The sequence below is a fragment of the Gadus morhua genome, chromosome 23 (genome assembly GCF_902167405.1).
Source record: "Gadus morhua chromosome 23, gadMor3.0, whole genome shotgun sequence".
In the NCBI taxonomy this organism is placed as follows: Eukaryota; Metazoa; Chordata; class Actinopteri; order Gadiformes; family Gadidae; genus Gadus; species Gadus morhua.
Genome location: NC_044070.1, coordinates 15,947,011 through 15,972,010, shown reverse-complemented (window position 1 = coordinate 15,972,010; position 25,000 = coordinate 15,947,011). Strand labels below are relative to the sequence as shown.

At 46.5% G+C, this 25,000-nt stretch overlaps 2 protein-coding genes across 3 annotated transcripts in view; both read right to left on the bottom strand.

Moving 5' to 3' along the window:
• Positions 1–17,527, bottom strand: part of LOC115537666 (eukaryotic translation initiation factor 3 subunit A-like) — a 29,671-nt gene extending 12,144 nt beyond the window's left edge. The window contains exons 1-7 of the mRNA XM_030349712.1: positions 17,495–17,527; positions 16,995–17,132; positions 15,161–15,226; positions 14,704–14,780; positions 13,679–13,844; positions 11,954–12,179; positions 1,714–1,800 (exon numbers count right to left, since the gene is read on the bottom strand). Coding sequence (XP_030205572.1) covers positions 1,714–1,800; positions 11,954–12,179; positions 13,679–13,844; positions 14,704–14,780; positions 15,161–15,226; positions 16,995–17,132; positions 17,495–17,527 — 793 coding nt within the window. The remainder of the gene's footprint in view (positions 1–1,713; positions 1,801–11,953; positions 12,180–13,678; positions 13,845–14,703; positions 14,781–15,160; positions 15,227–16,994; positions 17,133–17,494) is intronic.
• LOC115537489 (trichohyalin-like) overlaps positions 16,940–25,000 on the bottom strand; it is a 65,248-nt gene continuing 57,187 nt past the window's right edge. The window contains exons 9-15 of one of the 2 annotated variants that reach the window (XM_030349456.1): positions 22,826–22,909; positions 22,015–22,182; positions 21,342–21,425; positions 20,736–20,904; positions 20,241–20,483; positions 17,495–17,722; positions 16,940–17,163 (exon numbers count right to left, since the gene is read on the bottom strand). In XM_030349456.1, coding sequence (XP_030205316.1) covers positions 20,443–20,483; positions 20,736–20,904; positions 21,342–21,425; positions 22,015–22,182; positions 22,826–22,909 — 546 coding nt within the window. In that variant the 3' untranslated portion in view covers positions 16,940–17,163; positions 17,495–17,722; positions 20,241–20,442. The remainder of the gene's footprint in view (positions 17,164–17,494; positions 17,723–20,240; positions 20,484–20,735; positions 20,905–21,341; positions 21,426–22,014; positions 22,183–22,825; positions 22,910–25,000) is intronic. The other variant, XM_030349457.1, reaches the window with a different exon arrangement.

The window sequence follows — 25,000 nt, the reverse complement described above, 5'->3', positions numbered from 1 at the left end:
TGCTCTCGGGCCATATGGGCCTGCAGGGTATTCGTCCACAGCCCACATTCACCCCCTGGATTCACGAGCGAAATGAGAAGCTATAAGAGGTCAATACAGTTAGTGGAATGAGTTCAAACCAAAGAACATACATTACAAAAAAATTACCCCCACCGAAAAAAAGCTGTTCTGAAAGTTTTAGACCGCAGTGAACGAAAATTAGGGGGGGGAGAAGAAAACACGTGGTGAGACGAACAGAGGGAGTGACGGGGAAAGGGAAAAAAGAGGGAGGAGAGAGAGGAGAGAGAGAGAGGAGAGAGAGAGAGAGAGGGAGCCGGAGAGCAGAGTGAAGGGAGAGGCGTCCCGCAGAGAGAGGACATAGCTTCCCACTCCACAGCTGGAAGCCATTAGTACTGTACACTGCTGTAAAAAAAAAAAACCTGAAGAAAATACCGCGAGAAAAAAAAGAAAGGACTTTGATCTTTCCAAACTTGTTAGATACTACTTTGTTTGCAGTAAACAGGATAATACGTTGCAAATGAGAAAGATACGGTTACGCAGAGTTTGGTGAGGCGCCCCCTGTAACAACGGAATTCTTCTTTCTAAAAAGGGGCTTAAACGTAATAAAGAGTAATAATGTAAAGTGCGGCCCATAAAATCTCTGGGCCGAGTTTTAAATTGTCGGTCGACGATGAGAATATTCCATGGCTCAACTTTTTACGGAGAGACTCCCAGTGACCGGGGCCCGCTACAGTCGGGTCATGTCGAAACCAAAACCACAACCACAGCTATGTGGCGTGCACGCACACACACACACACACACACACACACACACGTTCCTTGGGGATAGATGGACACTGATATCATCGCTATGGTGTTCTAGGGGCGTTCTAGGGGTCAACCATAGGGTCTTTGGCAACGTGGTGACCTTTTTGGACTTCATTTCCGCCACTTCAAGAGGTGAATCAAGAGGTGTTGATATTACACAAAAGATACATGCATTGTTTGATTATATACTACATCTGCATTTACATGTATGGACAACTGCATAAGTTGATACCTAACTTGATACCAGGTATACACACTTTTCAACGATGGCACATGAATTAATTATCGATTAACATAGTTAATTAGTTAAAGAATATTTACAAACATTTGCATAAGGGTTAGGGTTAAATAATGTATATTAATACTTCAGTTAACATGAAGACCATTACCTTGATTAATATGAACACTATTAGTACATGATTACTAGAAAATGAGTTAGCTGTTATTTGCTTAATGCTAATTAATGCTTAATTGCTTATTGAAAAAGTGTTAGCATAGCATACATGCACAGAGTGATTCTCTCCATCGGGATATTGCATAAACCACGCAACATGAAAACGGATATATTTCTGTGTACGGCCGACGGAGGGAAGTAATCGCCCTGCGTCGTGGACTACCTTTAAAGTGCTGCGTGAAAGGTGCATTATCGATAAAGTTTGATTTGATTTAAACATAGCACCCAGCAGAGACTCCGGGCCTCCCCTGCTCCACACATGTGGGGTTAAAGAGCCCTCCGCTCTGCCCCGCGCGGGGGAAACCTCCATGGTTTTCATTACCCGGCACGGGGGGGAACGACCGCATGGGAAAGGGATGAAAGAAAGGACACAGCTTCCTCCCTTCCTCTCCTTCCTTTCCTCCCCGTTACTTCCTTTGGGGGTACACTCCGCTCCTCTGTGTCCCCGTTACCTTCTCCTCTCCTCCTCCATCTTCCCTCGCTCCGGCGGCGCCCCGTTCTCCGCGCCTCCTCCTCGGCACGGACAGACAACTCCTCAACTGAACGAGGCAGAGAGAGAGACGGGCGAGAGAGATAGAGAGAGAGAGAGAGAGAGAGAGAGAGAGAGAGAGAGAGAGAGGAGAGAGAGAGAGAGAGAGGGCGAAATAGAAAGACAGAGATAGTATATTAGTAAGAGAACCAAAAACATAGAAAAATAAAAAAGAAATAGGGGAGACCTAGATTTACATACATGTATATAAATATATACATCTATTACATACCATTTTTGAATTTAATTACTAAAAAACGTCAGCACTTGAGTAAGTATAATACACTGACCAAGGCAAAAATTATGAAATAAAAATAAAATACATGCCAACAAAACACATTACAACACAAAGTGTTACGGAGCTGCGATGCCGAGCTACAAGCCGTACAAATAAATGCATGATATGAGAACAGAAATATGAATCACCTTCAAGGTAAACTCAAAAATCTTTTACAGGGCCAGACGGTTCACACAAAACATGCACACACACACACACACACACACACACACACACCACACACACGCACACACAAACACACACAAACACACTCATACACGCACATGCACACACACACAAACACCACCAGAACTTAAGACATAGGGTGGCACTCCTTATTTTTTTACTTAGTTTCAAGGGAGAGAAATGGGAGAAGCGCTCCCAGGCTCCGTCAATAGATGGCACTCTTTACCTGGAGCAGGCCTGTTGCCGGTAGCAACATCCTCCCTACGGCCCCTTCAATCATGCTATCCGCTCCCCCCAACCAGACTCCCTCCCCCCCCCCCCCCCCCCCCCCCCCCCCCCCCCCCCCCCCCACCCCCCCCCCCCCCCCCACATACACACACCCCCACCCCCCCCCCCCCCCCCAGACGCCATCACCACCACTCTGTCCACATGCAGTATCTTTGCCCCCCCCCCCCCCCCCCCCCCAGTCATTGTCCCACACTCTCTGGTTTATCACGTCAAGCGGATGCATAAAACCCCTCTACCGGGCTCTAGGGTGTGCGGGTTTCGGCGTCTCTGTTCTGGTCGAATGTCACACTTTGGTCGCTCTCTGGCGTTCTTTGTTCCTCACGCTGTTTTGTGAGTCAATGCTTTTTCATTGCTGTTGAGAAGAGGGGGAAAAAAAGCAAAAAAACGGAAAAGAAAAAAAAAAAAAACACTTTTCCGTATATTCAGTATTCACTGAATATAACATAAACTGTCAACCATCGGTGGCCAAGGCTAGTGAATATTGAGAAGGTGGGTGAGGGTGTTGAATATGTAGAAGTGTGTGTGTGTGTGTGTGTGTGTGTGTGTGTGTGTGTGTGTGGTGTGTGTGTGTGTGTGTGTGTGTGTCTTGTGTGAATGTGTTCTCCTGTGTATCTTCTTAGAGAGCTAGAAATGTTTGGTATATTGCTAAAATAGCCATAGACCGGCATTTGCAAAAAAAGCTGCTGAAACGAAATGCTGAAGCAAATACCACAGAGGAAGGAAAAATGGGTATGGAAAAGCCTACACTTAATAAACCCATGATTAATGTATGGCTTTGCAGCATTCAAACTGGTTAAACTAAAGCCCAAGGAAAATTGAAGAGGCAACTGGAATTGCTAAATATTTAACGATGCACAAACACAGTGATTTTTATGATTATTTTACTCTTCATTCTATTCCATCGTGTCTGCTGCATTTTTTTTGTTAATCAACCTCAAGGATAAAGTTTTGAATTTTTCATTTTTTTATATGAATCTAAATAATCAATAAAAACAGGGGATTGTGAAAACTTCAGCCAGGGATCAAATTCACATTCAAGGCATTAGTCCGGGATGACCTCCATGACACTGACTACCAAGAAAAAGCCACAGGGAGAGCAATTAACTACAGTTCAGCCCAACACATACACACACCCTAACGTACACACACACACACACACACACACACACACACACACACACACACACACACACACAAACAAACACCAAACACCTATGCGTAAATAGACACACATACACTGACACAAACAAACACCCACCTGTGAGTGAACACCACACCACACACACACAAACAAATACACACCTGTAAGTGAACACACAGACACTAAAATACATGTGATTGACACACACACACACACACACACAACACACACACACACACACACACACACACACACACACACACACACACACACACACACACACACACACACACACACACACACAACACACACACCACACACACACACACACACACACACACACACAAACTATTCCTTGATAACACAAACACACACACACACACACAAACAAACACGCACCTGTCAGTGAAAGCACACAAAAACACACATGCACGAACACAAACACAAACGCCGACACACGCACGCACACACATAAATGGGGTAGAGTAGTCTAGGATACAGCGGGGGTTCTCTCCATGTGAATATCTCCAGGGCCGCAGGAGGAACAGATGTTATCAACTGGAGTCTCTTCTCTCTCAGAGCGTCTGAGACAGGATGCCCAGGGTAACCAGGGCAACGGGGTCACTCTATAGGCACCGTGGAGGACATATGGATGGCTCATTTGTATTCATTATTGCATTTTGGTTCATACATATATATATATATTTATATATATTATAAGTAATTCTGAATTCCCCTCTTTTTAAGTAAAAATACTTTGAACGAATCTGCGAAATTCATCACATTGATTATCACAATATAATAAAAAAACAGACCATTTCTACCTAAAATGTATGATACATATGATGAGTAAAAGCAATAGAGGAGATGTTGGATATTTGGTTAAATACGACATCATTTACTATAAATTCAGTAGGCTGTGGCTTTTTTATCTTTTTATTCTAAATGTCAAGTCAATACAAATCCACAAAAGTATGTGTCTAATGTGTCCATACAAAATTAAATCAAGTACAAAACACGTAAAAAACATTAATTTAAGTCCATTGACAGCCCTTGTTATTGCTCCTGCATTCATTAAATGTCACGGTCAAAATGCCTGCGAGTATCCACATAGCAACTAATGCTCGCAAATGGCAACAGGAGGGCTGAATGCATAAGGATGACATTAGCCAAATCACTACTAGCAGAATTCTGATATGTTCTAATATCTCTGCTATGTCTTGTCTGTACAGCTAATGCTGAATTGCTTTGTGAGCAGCAAATTTAAAGTGGCTTGCCTATTTAGAGACCAAACCTGAATGAGTAGTATCCTTTGCTACATTAGATACTACCTGATAAAAGTACTGTACGCTACTCAAGCTTGGCACGGCAAGCTCGAACAGCTAAACAGGAGACCGTTTGGTTCGCCAGGGTTTCAGTCGAAAAACCTTGGAGGATAAAGGGTGAAAATGGGATTCTTTTTAGATATTTTTGCAAGGTTAAAGAAAGTTAAAAAAAAATTGCAAGGTTAAAGAACAATGCTAGTGCAACAACAACAACAACAATAACCTAACTCTCAGCCTAACCAATAGGGGTAAAACCCTGATGGTGGAGACAGAGCAGGTAGAAAACACAAGCAAGGGCAAATAGCTAGCAGCTAGCCCAAAAGCCTCAAAAGACCTAAATAAATAAAACCCACTTCAGTCAGATGTAGCCTCCAATGCTATCGCCCCATTCAATGGGGATCCCTGGCTGTTTTTCTCCACACATGATGGAGCTCATGTGGATCACGGCATGCCAGTGTCTTCATTACATTACTAATCTGGAAGTCTCTCCTCTCTGTCTTTTCATCCCCCGTCTCTTTTTGTCTCTGCTCCTTTAAAATAGCTTCACGGGCAAAGTTCTAACATGCGTTATGACTTGGCAGTTTAACATAATGTAAAACCGGCATCTGTCTCTATCTCTCTCTCTCCCTCTTTCCAGTTCCCTTTGGGCTATGTAGAGGCCCCTGTCTAATTTCATATTTGGGGTCTACTTCAAACTATCTCCCAAATCTTTTGCCTCTTTAAAACCTGCTCTTTTATTAGTTCACTTCTGCTCTCTCTCTCTCTCTCTCTCTCTCTCTCTCTCCTCTCTCTCTCTCTCTCTCTCTCTCTCCTTTCTCTCTCTCTCTCTCTCTCCTTTCTCTCTCTCTCTCTCTCCCTCTCTCTCTCTCTCACCTCTGTGACCCCTTTAAACCGGCTTCACATGAATAAGGGAGAGCATAAATGGTTAAAGGTATATACGCTGGAAAGAAGAGCTCAGCGGACTCTCCTCCCAACCCCCCCACCCCCCCTGGGGACGGGCTTAATAAGACATCAGTCATGCCCACGTCGGACCCCCGTCTCCTCCGCTCTCCCCCGCCGTCGAGATGATGGCGGACGCTCCCGGGGGCCCACCTTCGGCGAGCGCACGCCGACCAAATCGCTAATTCACCCGCTTGTGCGCCGGCCCCGGATGCAAGCGGGCGGGCAGACGACTAAATAGTAAATAAAAGGAAGGCTGCGTGACCCGGGTCGTGCTCCGGAGCGGCCGGAGACCACGGGAGCACGGGCCAATCAGAGCCGGGCTTACCGGGCGAGGTTTCTTATGAAGCCGAAACCTCAGGGCGCCGTCGTATCCTCGCCGGCCCCCGAGGCTCATATCCAAAGCTTTGCAGGTGTGTGTGGGGGGGGGGGGGGGGGGTGGGGGGGGAGTTAGGGGCGCAATGCCGGGCGGGCCCCCACGGACGCAAAGTTACGGCGGGAAGTTTGACGCAACCTACTGCGCCTGGGTCCGGGGGCTTGGAGAGAGGGATGGGGATGGGGAGGAGGGGGGAGGGAGGCGGGGGCACCACAACACAAATACACCTCCGCACGAGAAACACAAAATACCAAGGCTTGTCCTTCTCGCTTGCTCGCTCTGAAGAACCTCACCTCACACAAACACACAAGCGCCCTCCAAAATACACGCACACACACACACACACACACACAAACACCACATACACACGCACACACACACACACACACAACACACGCATACACCGACCCCAACAGACTCCCCTCTCGCTCTCTGTGTGCGCTCTCGCGTTTATTTACAATCCTCTGGCAGAGGTACAAGGGCCCCGGGCTAAACACACGGCAGCTAATGCTCAAACTGCCAGGTAATCTCATGTCAGACATCCCCCTTTGATAGAAACTGATCAATAGACTCTTGTAAAGGAGTCATTTTCTCTGATGTTTCTGCCAACCCCCTCTCCTCTCTCTCTCTCTATCTCTCTATCTCTCCAATCCCTCTCTCTCTCTCTCTCTCTCTACCCTTCCTCCCCTCCCCACTCCCCTCACTCTCTATCCCTCTCTCTCTCTCTCTCTTCTTCGTCTTTTTCATTAGCCATACATTTATAATTCATATTTCGGTCGGGCTGGTGAAGTGGGGGGGGGGGGGGGGGGGGGGGGGTGATGGGGCGGGTGGGTAGATGGTTGGGTGAGGTGGGTGGTGGGGTGGTGGGGGGGGGGGGGGGGGGGTTCTCTTTGTGTGATAAAGAACAATGGGGGCTCGCGGCGGCGTGGACGCGAGCGGGAGCGGACACGCCGTCGAGCGCTGTTTGTTGCCGGTCCGGTTGAACAACAGTTTTGGGGATCGATAGAGTGTGAAATGGGATTATAGCTAGTAATAGAGGTGAATTGGAGGAGAGAGGCCATGAGCGTGCCTACCCCTCAGTCCGGTGTGTGTGTCTGTGTGTGTGTGTATGTGTCTCTCTGAGAGAGAGAGAGAGAGAGAGAGAGAGAAAGAGAGAGAGAATGAAAATGAGAGTGAGAGAGATTGATTATTTGTTTCTGTTGGCTTCATTAGCAGCTCAACGCACACAGATACGTAACACGTCTGCACAGGTGCACAAAGATGCACACTCCATGGAGTGATGATTTCTGATCATTTTGGATCAATAGGTTTACGGATCGACACACTTATACTGCCTAACACACACCTCGAATGACTTTCTTAATGTGGACATAAAGAAAAGACGTGAAGCGACAATGTTTCGAACCTATTCACATCTGTCATCCGTCCAGAGATCTGCAAATAGGCGCTTCAATTGTTGTCCAAAGAAGAAGTGACGGAGGGATTCCTATAACTGTGGTCAGCTGAATTTATCTGTATGATCATTCCGTCTATCATACATATTTCCTCCGGGGGGAGATTCTGCTAAGCATAAGTAGTGCCTTCCTTGCACTCCCATCCACCTTTGTCATGATTACAAAATGCAGATATGCTCGGAAAAGTATGATAGTCAAAATCGAAGTTACATAGCGAAATGTGAAACCATGTAATTTGAAATAGGTGTACTTTATCCTTCCTCTGATTGCTTTCTCTTTATTCAAAGGAACCCTTGTTTCTTCTTTCTCATCTTCAGATGTCGACGATTTTATACTTTTGTTCGGTTCGTTGGTAGATGAGAAAATAAATAAAGAGGGTAGGCTGCCTTTTACAGAATAATCACAAGAGACACGGTCTGGTTGACATAATCCTGGTTGTCAGGACATAAGACTTGTTTTATATCTGTCATTGGAATAAATAATCTAATAAAGGTAATTGATGATAATCAATTTCATACCTCAGTGATGCAACATTGTGCATTTACCTTGCCTGAACTGTGTATCTTTTGTTTTCTATCAGAATTGGAAGGTGGGTTGTTTACATTACATGGTCCAAAACTAGCATTGGGAAAAACATTTAAATCTGGACACAGCAGATTCGATACAAGCTGCTTCAAAAGCTTCCAGCTTGCTAAACTATCATCAATAGTCTAGGTTCCAAGATAGCTTTTTTTGTCCATCAACCTATGCTTAATATCCCTAATCGTTTTGTGTGTTTTCCATATAGTAGATATCTATGCTCACCGCATTTCTAAAATAAAAATAAAACATGAATACTTTTGTTATCTACCTTTACTTGGTGTGTATAATGGTGTGCTCGCCATCATGGTGGTGTGTCCACAAGTATCAACATTGCACTGCTGCTGCTAGTGTTTCTAGCCCAGTCCCTTGTCCACTGCTGGGACCCTGTGTGCTCCCTAAAGAGGCATTGTGTTTCAGCTGCACACATCTGGCACCTCACCTGGCCCTCACCTGGTCATTACCTCAGTTTGAACCCTTTTTCTGCACTGCAGTTTTGTGTGTGTGTGTGTGTGTGGTGTGTGTTGTGTGCGCGTGTTTGTGCTATGTATGTGAGTGTGTATATGTATATGTGTGTGTGTGTGTCTTTCTGTATATGTATGGGATGTATGGGTGGGTGTGTGTGTGTGTGTGTGTGGTTTGTGCTATGTATGTGAGTGTGTATATGTATATGTGTGTGTGTGTGTCTTTCTGTATATGTATGGGTATGTATGGGGGGGTGTGTGTGTGTATGTGTATTTATGTGTTTGTCTGTGTGTGTGTTTGTTGGTCTGTGTTTGTGTGTGTATTTATGTGTTTGTCTGCGCGTGTCTGTGTGTCTGTGTGTCTGTGTGTGTGTGTGTGTGTGTGTGTGTGCTCACAGGTGCTAGGTTTTAGTGGTGGGTCAGCATTCTGCCCGACCTGTGTGGGATCCAGTATTTCGCCGGCGATCCTTCAAGCGAAATCTGCTTGTTGTTTTTGCTGTGAATGTTTACCACCGCATGTGCTTTTTTCTGTGTCTTGGGTACCTAGTCACTGCAATCATTACACATCCAGCATTCCGTTGTATTTCAAATGGCAGAAAGAAGTAAAAGAAAAAAGAAAAGGAAAATAAAATGATCTTATCCCGTCACAGTGTTATTTCTTTCTTTTTTACGCAGCAACGCTCGCTCTTTGTGCTTATAAACCGGCCTCTTTTGTTCCTCGCGACGATTCCTCGGGCTGACTCCTGACCTTGTCCATTCAAACCCAGTTGTATCCAGGTAAACAATGTTCCCTTTTGTCGTAATAACCCATCCATTATAATATTTCGTCTTGCGCTACAATGGCAACCCTGGACGGCTCGGGCTGTATTTGCAGGAGGTAAGAGTGGAATAATGGCAGGATTTGTGTGAAGCGTCGGGGTAGTGTATTCCGCAGCTTTGTGTGTGGTGTGTGTGTGTGTGTGGGGTGTGTGTGTGTGTGTGTGTGTGTGTGTGTGTGTGTGTGTGTGTGTGTGTGGTGTGTGTGTGTGGTGTCCGTGTGCGCGCGGTGCCTCGGTGTGTGTGTGTGTCGTGTGTGGGTGCATTCGCGTGTGTGTTTTAATCACAGACAAAGGCCAGGCTACACCGCGCTGTCTCTATCTTGTTAATGAGCAATGTTCAGCGAGCAAGTCAGCCACTGTCTGCCTTGGCGAGACCTCAGATTCATCTCTCTGCGGACAATAGGTGATTGTGTGTGTGTGTGTGCGCGAGAGTGTGCGGCTGTACCTTGGAGAGTGTGTGCGCTAATTAAGGCAGCGGGAGCAGAAGAAAAGGTTGCGCACGGGTGTCGGTGAGGGCCACCCTCGGAGTGACCGCGGATGTGTACGTTAATTCTTAATGAGACATTTCTGGTACCCAGAGAGACCTGGCCATCGTCCGCTGTTGCTGCCGCAGACGCACACACACAGACACACACACAGGAACACACACGCACCATAAAGAACACTAACACATACACATTACACACACAATATATTCCTGCCTGGAAACACGCATACCCACACACACACACACACACACACACACACATACACATGCACATATACAGTATATGCCTGCCTGGAAACATACATACACACACACGCACACACAAACATTCGCCTGGACAGGTATATGCCTGCTTGAAAACACGAACGAACACACACACACAAGTCTATGATACATACACATACACTCACACAAACACAAACTCACGTGAATTCCTGCCTGCAAAACACAGACACACACGCACACTATTATAAGTCTATGATACACACACACACACACACAGGCGCGTGCACGCTACATCATTACTACAGAGCTCAGACGCCAAACCATTAAATCAAAGCTCTTTTTGCGCGCATGTCTGGGTGTACGCCGCTGTGTAGACATACAGCGAACCCAGTGAGTGTATCGCTGTTACCGCCGTACTCTGGCTGGCCAATTGGAGCTAACCGTTGATCACAACCAGCAACGGGCGCGTGATTGCGGGGACAAAAGGCAGGGCTTACTGTACGTTCACGGCTAGCATGGCCACTAACGGAGGGGACACTGCGGCTAAAAGTTCACAGAGGATTCTTTTAATAGCTCACAGATGAGAAGAACTCGTGTGTGTGTGTGTTTGCGGGGGGGGGGGGGGGGGCAAAAACAATAAAAAACACACATATCACAAGGGACAAGTGGTCCTCTATTTGAAGAGCATCCAGAACGTATCTCGTGGTCACTTTGTCACTTGAGAGGCCCGCTGTGGGGACACTCTTTGTCTTAGCGCCGTCCCGGTGGTTTTGAACCCCCGAACCCAAAGACATGGCGTCGGGGATTGAGGCAGAACTCTTGAAGACATTTACACGTGTTGCTGCTTTAAGCTAGGTCATTGCTTTTTTCGAAGTTCCAGCTTGTTTATTTCTTCATATGTATTTTTTGGTTTTTTTATTTTTTACCAACTGTATATTTCAGTGCTGAGCCAGTACGGTGAAGCTATTTGCGAGCCCGCTCCCGCAGTCGTACGCATATGTAGCGGATGGCGCTTGGTAATGAGTAGCGGTGAATGGTACATAACAAGTGAGTAATGGAGCACTTCAACTCCTTTACGACCCACACTCGAACATCATCAGATGGCAGAAGAAATAACTGCTCACACACACACTGTTGGTATGTCTATATATACAGTAGTATGCAGTAACGGCCATCTGTAGAGATAGAGTTTGGTTGAATAAAATAATAAAAGCTTTATTCATCGGAAGTGCGAGTGACACATAGATTGATTGAACTAACTATTGATCTCTTTGATGTATTGATCTATATTGATTTGTTTGTTGGCACACCTGATTGATGATTGATTTATCAATCGACCAATTGATTGACTTGAGAAATTTGGGAAACTATCGACCTGTTTTATTCACTGATTTGAAGGATGAGTTTGGTGACACAACTTATTGATCGATTGATTGTTCGATTCACTAATTGATTGAATTTAGAAACAATCGACTTGTTTAATTTGCAGATTTTAATGACTTGTTGTGTCGATCAAAGGGGTCGATCGACCAACGGATTGATCAATCTATCGATGGATCGATGGATCTGTGTCACCGTTGGGGGGGCAGGCAGCTGTCTCGCACCTGTCTGTCGGTGCTGGCCTCGCAGCTCCTCCAGCTCCTTGGTCAGCTGCCTGGCGCGGGCCCTCAGTCCCTGGCTCTCCTGGGCTGCGCCCTCCCCCCTCTGCAGGGCCTCCTGGAGCCTCTGGACCTCCGCCCGGCCCGCCTCGGCCTCCAGGCCCAGCCGCTCTGCCTCCTGCCGGGCCGCCCTCAGCGGCTCCGCCGACACCCGCTGGAGCTCCTCCAACATCTGGTGCTCCGCAGGTCCACAATAAAAAGGGATGCATGTCAGAAATGCCTCGGTGTGTGTGTGTGTGTGTGTGTGTGTGTGGTGTGTGTGTGACGTAAATGACTGAATCCACCTGCATAGTGCTTATACAACTAAATAAACAGTGTGTGTGTGTGTGTGTGTTGTGTGTGTGGTGCGCTTGTCTGCGTGTTTGTGTGTGTGTATGTGTATGCGTGTGGGTTGGGGGGGGGGGGTGGGGGGGGGGGGGGGGGGGGGGGGGGGGGGGGGAGATCATAATCCCATGTATAGTGTTGAGAAGCTGGTGTTAATTACGCCTTTATACGCCGAGTGCCGGGGTCTAAGTACGCACGTATATTATTATGTACACAACGCCCTCCCCCCTTTGAATGTAGATGTAGATTCGGTGTCCTGACATGACACACACGCTCATTACGAACCGTGCCACATGGGAGATGATGTGGCAGACCAGACCAGACGGCAGGCGGAAAGAGGGGAGGAGAAGGGGGCTGGTGTGTGTGTGTGCGCACGTGTGTGTGTGTGTGTGCGTGCGTGTGTGTGGCACCGTAAGTGTGCGCGCAATGTGTGTGTGTGATCCTCAGCGTTTGACACTTGTATGTAGCACTTGTATGTGCCAGAGGGCACAGGAAGTAATGTGGAAAGAATGTACCCCCCAACCCCACACACTGCCCCCCCCCCCCTACACACACACACAGACACACACACACACACACACACACACACACACAGACGCTTTATCTCACACACGCCCATGAGTGATGTGTCTGTGACTGCGCGCTGTGTGGCACACTGCCAGGCCGCCATCACCACTTTGACTAATTTGAATATTTAGTGTTCCATTGAGCTCTTAATTGGAGTCAATTGCACCCGCCTTGGCAAGCGCTTGCCGCCTTCATTAAAGGTGAGGCAATTTGTTTCTGCCAGGCAATCATGCCACACATCACACACACACAACACACACATGAACACACACACACACGCACACACACACACACACACACACACGTACACACGCGTCGTTCCAGGGGTCTGTGGGTGTGCTGTGGCAAGGTGACAAACGGCTGGTGTCTTCATTCGTCTAAAACATGCTCCACTAGAATGCACCCACTACAGCCCACAGTAGATTATAGTGTGCAGGTTCAATTTGCGCTGGTCGTTTGGTCATTCAGGTCACATTATGGGCGTTGACTGACTCACTCAAAATGCTGATCAGGTGATCATAGTATTATAGTATAGCATAGTATAGTAAAGTATAGTATAGCATTGTAAAGTAAAGAGTTGTACTATACGATTACTACAAAACAATGCTAAGAGATAACAAAAGAAATATCATAGTATAATAAATGTGTTGGAATTTTTACTAGTTGTTACTAATAGTGTTAGAAATGTGGACTGTTGATATAGGTAAATCATTTTCTAAATCCATGTATGATGTTTTGCATTCATTAGGAAAGACAGGAAAGGAATCATTTCGGCCACACCTGCTCCTGGTGGGCCCTGTTTCTCTGGCTGTCAGTGAGCTCCAGCTTCAAGCGTGTCACTTCCTTTTCAAGCTTGGTCACTTCCTGTTCCTGCTGTCTGCAAGTGGTCAGGTGGTTGTGGTGGGCCTCGACCAGACCTCGCTCCACCTCGGCTTTCTCCTTCGACCTGGGAGAAAAGATTGGAGTTTAGCTTGTCTTTGTTTTAAGATAATCCTTCTCCCACAAATTACATTAATCTATCAATATCTTAAAACCACTGTCTTTGGAAAACCATTGTCTGCACTATGCGCGTAGTGGTTAGGGTGTGATATGCTCGCTGCTTTAACGTTCCCATTAAAATGACAAACGATTTGATATGACAATAAAAAAATATTTACAATTTGTTTTAGCAACGCGATCCGACTTGTGGATAAACACACAATGGCATTTTGAACGTTCCATATGGTTGGAGTATTAAAATGTACATCAATACGGTCCCGCACGTCAACAAATCGGACGCTATGTCATGTTTTTGTCATCTGATTTTGTAATCTGACTGATTAGTATACCAGGGGGGGGGGGGGGGAAAGAGAGAGAGAGAGAGAGAGAGAGAGAGAGAGAGAGAGAGAGAGAGAGAGAGAGAGAGAGAGAGAGAGAGAGAGAGAGAGAGAGAGAGAGAGAGGAGAGAGAGAGAGAGAGAGAGAGAGAGAGAGAGAGAGAGAGAGAGAGAGAGAGAGAGAGAGGAGAGAGAGAGAGAGAGAGAGAGAGAGAGAGAGATATTTGGTGGATGGAATCATAAATCACCAGGGAAACAATATCCATATAAGGCCATTGGGAATGAACACAGAACCGGCAAAGTTGAGGATTAAAAAAAGTGCGGACAGGGAAAAAAGAGAGATACAGTGCTCCAGAGAGAGTAAAGAGGGAGACATGAGAAATACAGAGCAAGAGAGAGAGAGAGAGAGTGGCGCTAGAGAAAGAGAGCGCGCGGGGGAGAAGTGGAAAGGAATTTATAGCCAAGGAGTTGTGTAAACTCTTGATATTACTGTGTCTCCAGCTTAGTCCTTATCTGAAGGATAGCTCTCTCAGCCTCCGCCAGATGTTGCACTTGGTCAGAGCAGCGCTGAAACATAGAGGCACATGGCTCAAATACAAACACACGCACACACCCACGCACACACACACACTTACACAAACAAAACTAGTCAAACAGGAAAATTGTACTGGAATATATTTATTGGAAAAGGAAAATACAGACACACGTTTTTGGAAACTGTTTAGCTAGTTCTGCCCAACAACTGAATGTACTTTGGCGAGTAAAGTATGGCACCCGTCTACAACATACATGTATGGCATGAATGATACGGGTGATGTGTCAGGGTCGGAATTCATTCACTGGGAATTTGCAGTAGTTCCTCGCTTGAGTCCCGGCTGCAAAAAGCTTGCAGAAAACGGGAACACTGCTTTGAATCTAAATGAATCCTGCGATTGCTGTGGCTTTACCTTCTGCAGCTGCTGGTTGTCAGACAGAAGGCTGAGGTGCTCCGGTCTGGGTGAGAATGAGTCTGCCTGTGCAGGATTAGCTCTCGCTCACACATCGACGTCTACGGAAGAAGAAAAAATATATATCAAAGGGAGAGGAATCAAGTGCAAGTCAAGGCGAGGCAAGGTGAGCGTGCTTATAAAATACCCTTCAAAGACAAGGCCGCTTGGAGTGCTTTACATAGGCGGAATCACGTCACTGAAAGGAAAATCGGTAACTTAAAACGCAATCAAATTAAATACTTCAAGAGAAATGTGTAATTAAAGTATAAGATGATAATATAATAAAATATCAAGTGCTTTCATAATTGGTGTAGTCTGGAAGCATACGTAGAATAATGTGTAACTAAAACAGGACAATTTCTCTCACACCAAACACACACACACACACACACGGATAGAGTGAAGGTTAGGGAAGATGCACACTTGTAATTCAAAAATTGTCACCATAAATCAATCAATCGAAAAATCAAAAGTTACCCTACCAATCAAAACAAAAATAAGGGCAAGTAATTTGTTATTCACCATCTCCTTTTTAACTTTATTTTCTAGGATTAAATGATTGCTGTGTTCTGAACTGATTTAATAAATTTATATTATCTTCAATGGAAGAATGGCGTCAGGGTCCCTAAATAAACAAGGCATGAAGTCAGAGATGGAGCCCCTAATGTGTGGCCTTGGAAAACCACTTGGAAAATTATGTAATAACAAAAAGCAAGGCTTCCTTGACATTTGAACATTCATCAGAATGTAATTAAATAAACCAGAAAAGGCGAATTTGAGCATTTTGAAATTTTCCGTCATTCAAATGCTAAAACTAAATCGCCCAGGCCATGGATATTCTTACAAGACGGTCACAGCAGCGTTTAAAGCAACGGTACCACGGTATTATTCAGAGCTGCTCTAAAACCCACGCGTATTTGTTGACCACGCTCGCCAGAACTCCTCATCGCTTTGCCGTTTGATTTCCTCTTTGAATTCGAATTTTTTTCACTCCTATTTTGTCTCCCCAGAGAGCTTGCTGGTGGCGGCGGTTGTCAATGGCAATTGAAGAGGTTAGTGATTGCCTGGTGATTCTCAGGTAGTGAATTAGCAGGACATGAAAGCTACCACGGTGCACTCCTAACCTCTTCATAGACGCTTCACAATCATAAGTCATTAGCCGATGTAATAAAGGGTCCAAGATATAGCCATTCTTCACCGGTCCAACTCTTTTATAACCAACAGATTAAAGTTGATTGGATTAAAATGACATTCCAACCCGTCTGACCTTGGCGACGGCAGTTAAGTTCATCCAAATATAAATTCTCTGTTGTAAAAATGATTCATTTGTTACCGTCGTTGTAAATATAAAACAGAGCGCAAATGGGGAGAAAGGATTTAAGTGACACGCGGGGCTGAGTGCGTGCACACGTGTGCGTAGACACGCACACGCACACACACACACGCACACACACACACACACACAAATACACAAACGTGTACCCCAGTGTTCAAGCACAACCACCAGGTGTATATCGTAAGTAGGACAGAAAAACTATGAAATATTGATCAATCCCACATGTGATTAAATGCACAGACGCACATGGTTAACGAAATGACAATGACGAGTAGTCAAAACCAACTCAATCATAAACGTAGGGAGGAAGGCAAACATAACGGTGTGTACATGGTTCTACATTGAAATGTGGATGGTTAGTTGTGTGTGCATGTGCAGATGAGTGCACAAACCTGGTTGTTTCAGATCGTCCACCTGTTTGTTCAATGCCACAACGAGGCCCTCACTCAGGCACACTTTGGCCTGGCTCTCTCTCAGCTGACTCTGATTGGCTTGCAGCTCGTCCGTCAGCTGGGCCTGGGCCTCTTTTGAGTGCTCCCATTGGCTGAACATCTCCCGGTACTGCCCATCCAGCTCGGCCAAGCTGTGCCTTGGCTGCACTCGTTACTAAGAGGGAGTCTCTTAGCTGAAAGTTCAACGTATAATTAATAGATACAAATAAAATATATATATATATTTATATATATATATACATTATATAAATTATATATAAGTAATTTGGACTAATCAATGGGATTGTATCATGCATTTTAAAAGACAAACTGAAAATTGTAATTAAAATTAATTATTTTTAAAAATAAGAATATAATAAATAAAAAGCAACAATGAGTTGTGTTCCCTACTCGAAGGTTTGGATAGGAGAAAAATCGAATCCAAAAATGGGAAAGGTCAAAAGGTCAAAAGTGGGAAATGTGTAGTCAACGCGGAGCTAAAGAGACTACAGTCATGGTGGCTACCTGCTGCTGTGAATAGCACAGCTCCTCCTCCATGCAGTCCGCCTGGCCCTGAACACTGCTGCATCTTCTCTATGGCAACAGCGTACTTCTGCTTGAATATGGCCACGCTCCTCCTCGTGTTTCCGGGGCGCACGCTTTGGCATCCTTCAGGTCCTCACGAGACCCTACCAACTGACGGTGTGTAGATTCCAACTCTGCGTCCCTCGTCTTCATCAGACCTTCATAAGCCTTAAGAAAGACAACGAGGGACAGGCTGAGATGTTTTCATAGCAGACGCTATTTCCACATCGTCTGATTGAAAGGAAGAGACAAAGAAATCAAGAAAATTCCCTGATTCCCTGTCGAATGCCTCATGTCCCAACGGCTTGAAGTGTGGTCAGTGGTGGTATAACCGGCACCCTGTAACTTTTTAACTGCAGCCGTCACTTTTGTTCAAAATTAGAATCTCTAGTCTTTGCCTTTCCTCCACAGACATGAAATGATGCAGAGTGAAAAGAGCCCTTCGATGTTTGGGCTATGGGTGGATTCCTCTCATTGTTCGAAACTTAGTCGTATTGCTTAGTCGAGTAGTTTAGCAGAAGAATGGTGATGGTTGAAGTGGAGAGTGTGCATACAGAGTGCAGGTCAAACCAAACACAAACATGCATAGTTTGAAATACAAGTGCTGTGATACTTCCGCAAAACTAGAGTGAGGGTACACTGTGCTAATCATTGATTTGTGTTCAGCTTTTATTTAAAAGAAAACTAATCTGCATCACTTCCATTTACCAGAGACACATTCCAAAATCGCACCTGCTGGGACTCAGCTAAATTAGCACTGAATAAATAATAATAATGGAAAATGTACCAAATGATAGACATGATCGATACTACAACAGCACTTTCACAAACAACAAAACACACGGACCGGAAGACGGACAGACTGGCCTAGAGACGGATGCACAGCAACAGGAAAAACATAATGGGCATGGAAACATCCTATACATTCAGGGGCAGCATAAAGGACTGTCTGCGGCGTGCGGGGCAGAGTGTCTGTGTGGGCTAGACTGCATGGCCCGCCGAGTGCAGTAGCCATGTTGATTAGCAGAACAAAGAGGACGGGACCACTGGTTTAATCCCGGTGTTGCACTGAGCCTCCCCCCTACAAATGTGCACGTTCTTCAAAGCGACAAAGAGCATGTAAAAAGCCAATACGAGAGAAAAAATCAACCAAGCTTTATCCATGTTATCCACGTTCTAATCTGGATCAGAACTCAGGAGTTCAGCCTAATGATGGCCCGCTAGTTAGGTGAGCGCAGGTTCACTGCGGTCTGGGTTTAACCAGGGGGATTAGCTGGGTTCATGTAGACTAATGCCGGCTCGATGGCAGAGTAATAGCGGGCTAATACAGGAGCTAACTGGCACAATTATCCAGACAACGGGGGGGCCAGAGAGAGAGACAGATAGAGAGAGGAAGAGGATGTATAGGGGGCAGGTAGAGATGCAAATCGAATGAAAAATAATGTAATATATTTTAAAAGGATATACAGACATAGATACAGGCAGACATAGATAGTACTTTTGATACATATCTTTGAATATATTAATTTATTTAAAATTCTTGGTATTAATTTGTAAATATATATTTTTGGTTGAATTGAATAGTTTCATAATGCATTTATATTATATTATGTTCTCTCTCTGTATTGCTGTATATCTATGTGTTGCCACATATGTATATCTATACAGCCACCAAACCCCAGAAAGGTCCATGCACGTACATACAATAACTCACTTACTCAATCAATCATACACAACACCCCCCCACCCACCCACCCCACCCAGCCCACCCTCACCCCCCACCCCAACCAATAGGTAATACATCCAGCGCATTACGTTCCGAGCAATTATGGTGGATTTAGGCATTCTCTCTTTGGCTGCCAGATGAGACAAGGCCTAATGGGAGCACCTGTGGCTTTCTTGTGACCCTAATCAAGAGCATGTGCTTCAGTAGGGCAAATAAGCAGCCCTCATTAAAATGATGTGGGGGGGGGGGGGCACACACACACACACACACACACACACACACACACAAACACAAACACAGTGTTGACCCCACATGACCAGGCGGTCCTAATGCGAGCGCCACCGTTTATATCGGACATTTGCGACTGGCATGGCTCTTCAAACGGATCCCATCGTCTGCTGATGATTTGATTCTTCTTCGATTATATGTCGGCCTCTTCAAGTGTGTTGTCTTATCTTGTTTTTTTGGTTGTTTGGGCTGCGGGAGGCATGCGGTTTGACCAACAGCTTGGGTAAGTTGGCTTGTTTGGGGAACCCTGACACGGTTATGGGAGCATTATGTGAGTCGACTGGATCATTAAAGTGTGTGAGTGGTATGTGAGTGGACCGAGAGCGTTGAGGTTTGAGTTTGGCTGCGGTAAAAATGTATATTTCCAAACCTGCCCGCACCGATCAGAAGGACTGACAGGGGGAGAGAGGCAGATGGAGAGAGAGAGAGAGGCAGAGAGAGAGAGAGCCAGACATAGGACAGAGAGGGGAGGGAGGGAGGGGAGAGAGAGAGAGAGAGAGAGAGAGAGAGAGAGAGAGAGAGAGAGAGAGAGAGAGAGAGAGAGGGAGAGAGGGAGAGAGAGAGAGAGAGAGATGAGAGAGAGAGAGAGAGAGAGAGAGAGAGAGAGAGAGAGAGAGAGAGAGAGAGAGAGACACAGACAGAGACAGAGACAAAAGGCAGAGAGACACTGACCTTGTCTGCGGCTTCCCTCCGACCCGCCTTGGCCCGGACCAAGCTCTCCTTGAGACTGGTGACCTCGGCCTCGCTCTCTCTGAGCCTGGCCTCTGATTGGGCGAGCTGGGCGCTGACCTGCTCGGACCGGCTGTGCAGCTGGCCTCGTCTCCGGCCCCAGTGGTCGGCGTCCGCCGCGTGGGCCGCTTTGACCGCTTCTAGGTCAGAGGTCAACTGGCGGACGGACTCCGCCTGGGACCGTACCTAGAGGGGGAGGGAGGGGGATGTGCACATAGGGAGGTGGGTGGACGGACAGACGGACAGAACAATCCAAAGACAAGACGATAGAAAGAGAATAGAACCATGGAACAGCGAAGGGGAAAAATACAGATAGACATGAGATGAAATGTGCACATTAGACAAACATATAGCGATCAAGAGATATACAGATAGACGGATAGATAGATAAGTAGACAGACAGACAGACAGACAGACAGACAGTCTCTGTCTATATACCTGTTTGCTGGCTGCCACACAGCTGGAGGTGGAGCTGAACTCGTTCCTTCTCCTTCTGTTCTGCAATCTCTTCCTGCTCCCTGACCTTCCCTCTCAGCAGACACGTCTCCTCCTGCCGCCCTCCCATGTCCTCGGTCAGACGGCTGACTTCCCTCTGCAGGGCGGACATCTAGCAACAGAGTTATGGCCCAGAATGAACAAAAATGTGTCAGACGCAGAGGAGACAAAAGAAAGGAGTGCACTGCTACCTGCAATGCCGTCACCAAAAGTACAAATGCACACGTCAAAGCACGACTTAAGAGAGGGAACAACAGTTGTATTCATTCTCGCTTTGTGATCCCCCCCCAAAACGTCTAGTCTAACGAACGCCATTGGCCTCGAACATGAATGAGCAACCGTTTCCTTGTTCCTTTGCAACAAAAAACACCTTTGTGTGAGGATCCCACCCTGCTGGATCACCGTGGCCTTAGCCTGCGGGTCCCTCCCTTGGGGGCAGGTATGTGTGTGTTTTGGGGTTGTACACAGGTAGAGGACATCTCTAGCCCACCAGTCTGTACTGTGTCATGATGGACCCCGCGTTAATGAGAGAGCCATCATCGGACGCACCTCTTCCAGGGTCCTGTGGTGAGTCTGCTGAGTGGCCTTCATCTCTGCTCTCAGCTGGATGATCAGCTGTTCTCTGCTCCTCACCTTCACATGTTGGACACAAACACACACACACACACGCACACACACACACACACACACACAACACACACACACACACACACACACACACACACACACACACACACACACACACACACACACACACACACACACACACACACACACGCACAAACACAGACAGAGCACAAAAAAATTAAAAAGTGTAATATTGTACCATCATACATTTGGATACACGATTCAATTATGTAAAGAAGATGTTTATTGATAGTAGATTGAGAGGAAAATAGACAGACAAAAGTGCATTGACAAGTCTGTGTATCAAATAAACAAAACTGGATCATGAGAAACTTTAATCCTGTTTCACTGTACAAAACATCCACTCGCAAACGAAAGCAGACAACGCAAACCGCACCGACCGCCACACACACACACACACACACACACACACACACACACACACACACACACACACACACACACACACACACACACACACACACCACACACACACACACACACACACACACACACAGACGACCTCTACGACCAGAGTGGAACCCATGCATATACAGACTCATACAGCGCCGCCGCGAGACAGAAGCAGACGGACCTCTAGGTGGGCGGCGCGGCGGTCCTCGTGGCCGCGGGCCAGGTCCCTCTCTAATCGCTCTTTGTCCCGAGCGAGGCCCGCGCAGACCCGGCCGCGCTCCTCCATCTTGGCTCGGAGCCGGGCCGCCTCCCGCTGCAGCCGCTCCGAGGAGCTCTGTGTGCACGGCAACTTGAAAGTAAACAATAACAAATGATAGGCCGGGGAACGGGAGAAAGAGGAATAGACGTTTGATAATAAATAGGGTCACCGCACTCGTTCACCAAGTCACCGGATATGGGGGATGACATCAGCGGGTAAACAGGGGAGGAGACATTGGGGTTGCAGATGGGTAGATATAAATAAGTATTATGCCTCCAGATTGTGGGATAAATGGTTGGAAAGAAGCGAAGAGGAAAAAGAAGGAGATAATCGAGAGCGATAGAGAAGGAGAGAGATACAAACATGTATGCATTTTGTAAGAAAAGTATACTACACAAACAGAAAAACACTACTTAATACTACTGTAGATACTAGAGGCAAAGCAGAAACTTTTTTGAGAGAGAGAAAGAGGAGAGAGAGAGAGAGAGAGAGACAGAGAGAGAGAGAGAGAGAGAGGAGAGAGAGAGGAGAGAGAGACGAGAGAGAGAGAAGAGGAGAGAGAGAGAGAGAGAGAGAGAGAGAGAGAGAGAGGGGAGTTGGGGAGAGAGACAGAGAGAGACAGAGATAGAACAAGAGAGAGAGATAGAGCAAGAGAGAGAGAGAGAAAGAGAGATAGAGCAAGAGAGAGAGAGAGGAGAAGATAGTAAGAAAGAGAGAGAGAGGCTGATCCTACTTCTTTCTGACAGTCAGATCCCAGCTTCTTCCTCTCCTCCAGCTCCTTCACCAGGGCAGCCAGCTTGACCTCCCTCCGCTGGATCTGATAACCCGTAAACAAACGTAAACAACATCAGCAAGACGTATAGGACGGCGAAGACTGTATGATCATCCATGAATCAATGATATAAAGTTTAGGTTAGAGTAAAGAAGTAAAATAACTATAATAAATACACAAATCCTTGTGCAACATATAATGTACATCCCCGGGGAAAAAGGAAAAGAACTGAAGAACAACAAAACAAAACCAAAACCATCAACACAACTATACACACTGGACAATAATACGTGTACACGTGTGTCAATGTTAGCAACGCACCGCAACACAAAGCGCAAACGAAACGGTGACAGGGGGCTCAACCAAAGGTTACCGGGAGTCAGAGGTCTGTGGGAAACAGACGGGAGCTCCGGCGGCCAAGGCCCCGGGCCTCACGACCGGCCTGCCTGCCGGTGGTTAGCGGCGGGGGGATGACGCCATGCAGATAGAAATGGCTGTTTACGCTCCCCTCCATTGTAGACGTGGTCTGATCACTGTTTGTGTTTGTCTGTTTCCTTGGTGACCCGCTCTAATTACCCACTTCAAGCCGGCAAACACACCACATTCATACGTGGGTGCGTGTGTGTGTGTGTGTGTGTGTGTGCGCGTAGGTGTGTGTGTGTGTGTGTGTGTGTGTACGTGTGTGTCTGATTGTGTTGGTGTCATGGACGGAACTTTTTGTATTCCCTTGTCGGTTTTGGGCTCCAGGAAACATTTATAAGCTGTTTTCTTCCTATTTCTGCTACCTCTCTCGCTCTCTCTCTCTCCCTCTCTTGCTCTCTCCCTCTCTTGCTCTCTCTCTCTCGCTCCTCTCTCTCTCTCTCTCCCTCTCTCCCTCTCTGACTCTTTCCCATCTGCTCTCTCGCCCCTCTCGTTCTCTGAGTCCCTCTCCTTTCACGCGGCAGCCACCTCTCTTCTCCTTCGTTTGCCCTTCATTTTATCTGTCTCTCCATCTCGCCGAGCCCCCTGACTCTCGTACAAACACACACATCGACACACAAACACACCACATGTACACACACACACACACACACACACATTGATGCCGACACACACACACACACACACACACACACACACACACACACACACACACCACACACACACACACACACACACACACACACACACACACACACACACACACACATCGACCCAGGCACACGCACGTACACAAAGCTTAACACACACACATGTGCTGGGAAGAGGGGGGCACGGCTGCGAGTGGGAGTTGAGGCCTCGTTTGTAACTGTCCGAGGGGGATTGATGGAGTTAACTTGGCTCTTTGACCTTTCACCCCTCCTGTCGTCACACGGCCTGAGCCCGGCAGCCCTGCCTGGACCTGAGTTACGGCGTGGGCCCAATCGTATATCAGAAGTACACGGATAAATGTGTAGACGGCGCTTCGCACACATACATTAAACAAAGACACGCACGTGCATTAAACCAAAACAAAAAAAACAAGCAGACACCGGGGGCTGAGAGAAGACACACCTGTGTATGCATATCACGTAAAAAAACATCTGCGAAAAAAACCATCAAGGTCATTCTTTTGGGTTACTATATATCTCCTGTCATTTGTAAAGCTCACACAACACGCAATAACAATACTTGATAACAACGTGTGATTCATCTTTTTGGTGTGTTTTTGTGTGTGGTTGTGTGCGTGTTTGTGTGTGTGTGAATCTGTCTGTGTGTGTGTGTGTGTGTGTGTGTGTGTGTGTGTGTGTGTGTGTGTGTGTGTGGTGTGTGTGTGTGTGTGTGTGTGTGTGTGTGCGGTAGTGCGTGTGCTTGTGTCTGTGTGAATCTGTCTCTGTTTCTGCGTCTGTGTGTGTGCATGTGTGTGTGTGTGTGTGTGTGTGTGTGTGTGCGAGTGGGTGTGCATATGTGTCGGAGTGTGTGTGTGTGTGTGTATTCCCATTGTGAGCGGGCGTGATAGGCAGCCTGAGCGTTGATAAACACTAGAGGATGCTGTGTCAAAACAGGAGACGGCTCAGAAAACGACAAGCTAACTAGGTCAATGACTAACTTTAAGCAGGAAAAAAACTTAGGAGTGAAGCATCGCTGTGTTGGCACCTTTTGTGATAGTGTGTGTCT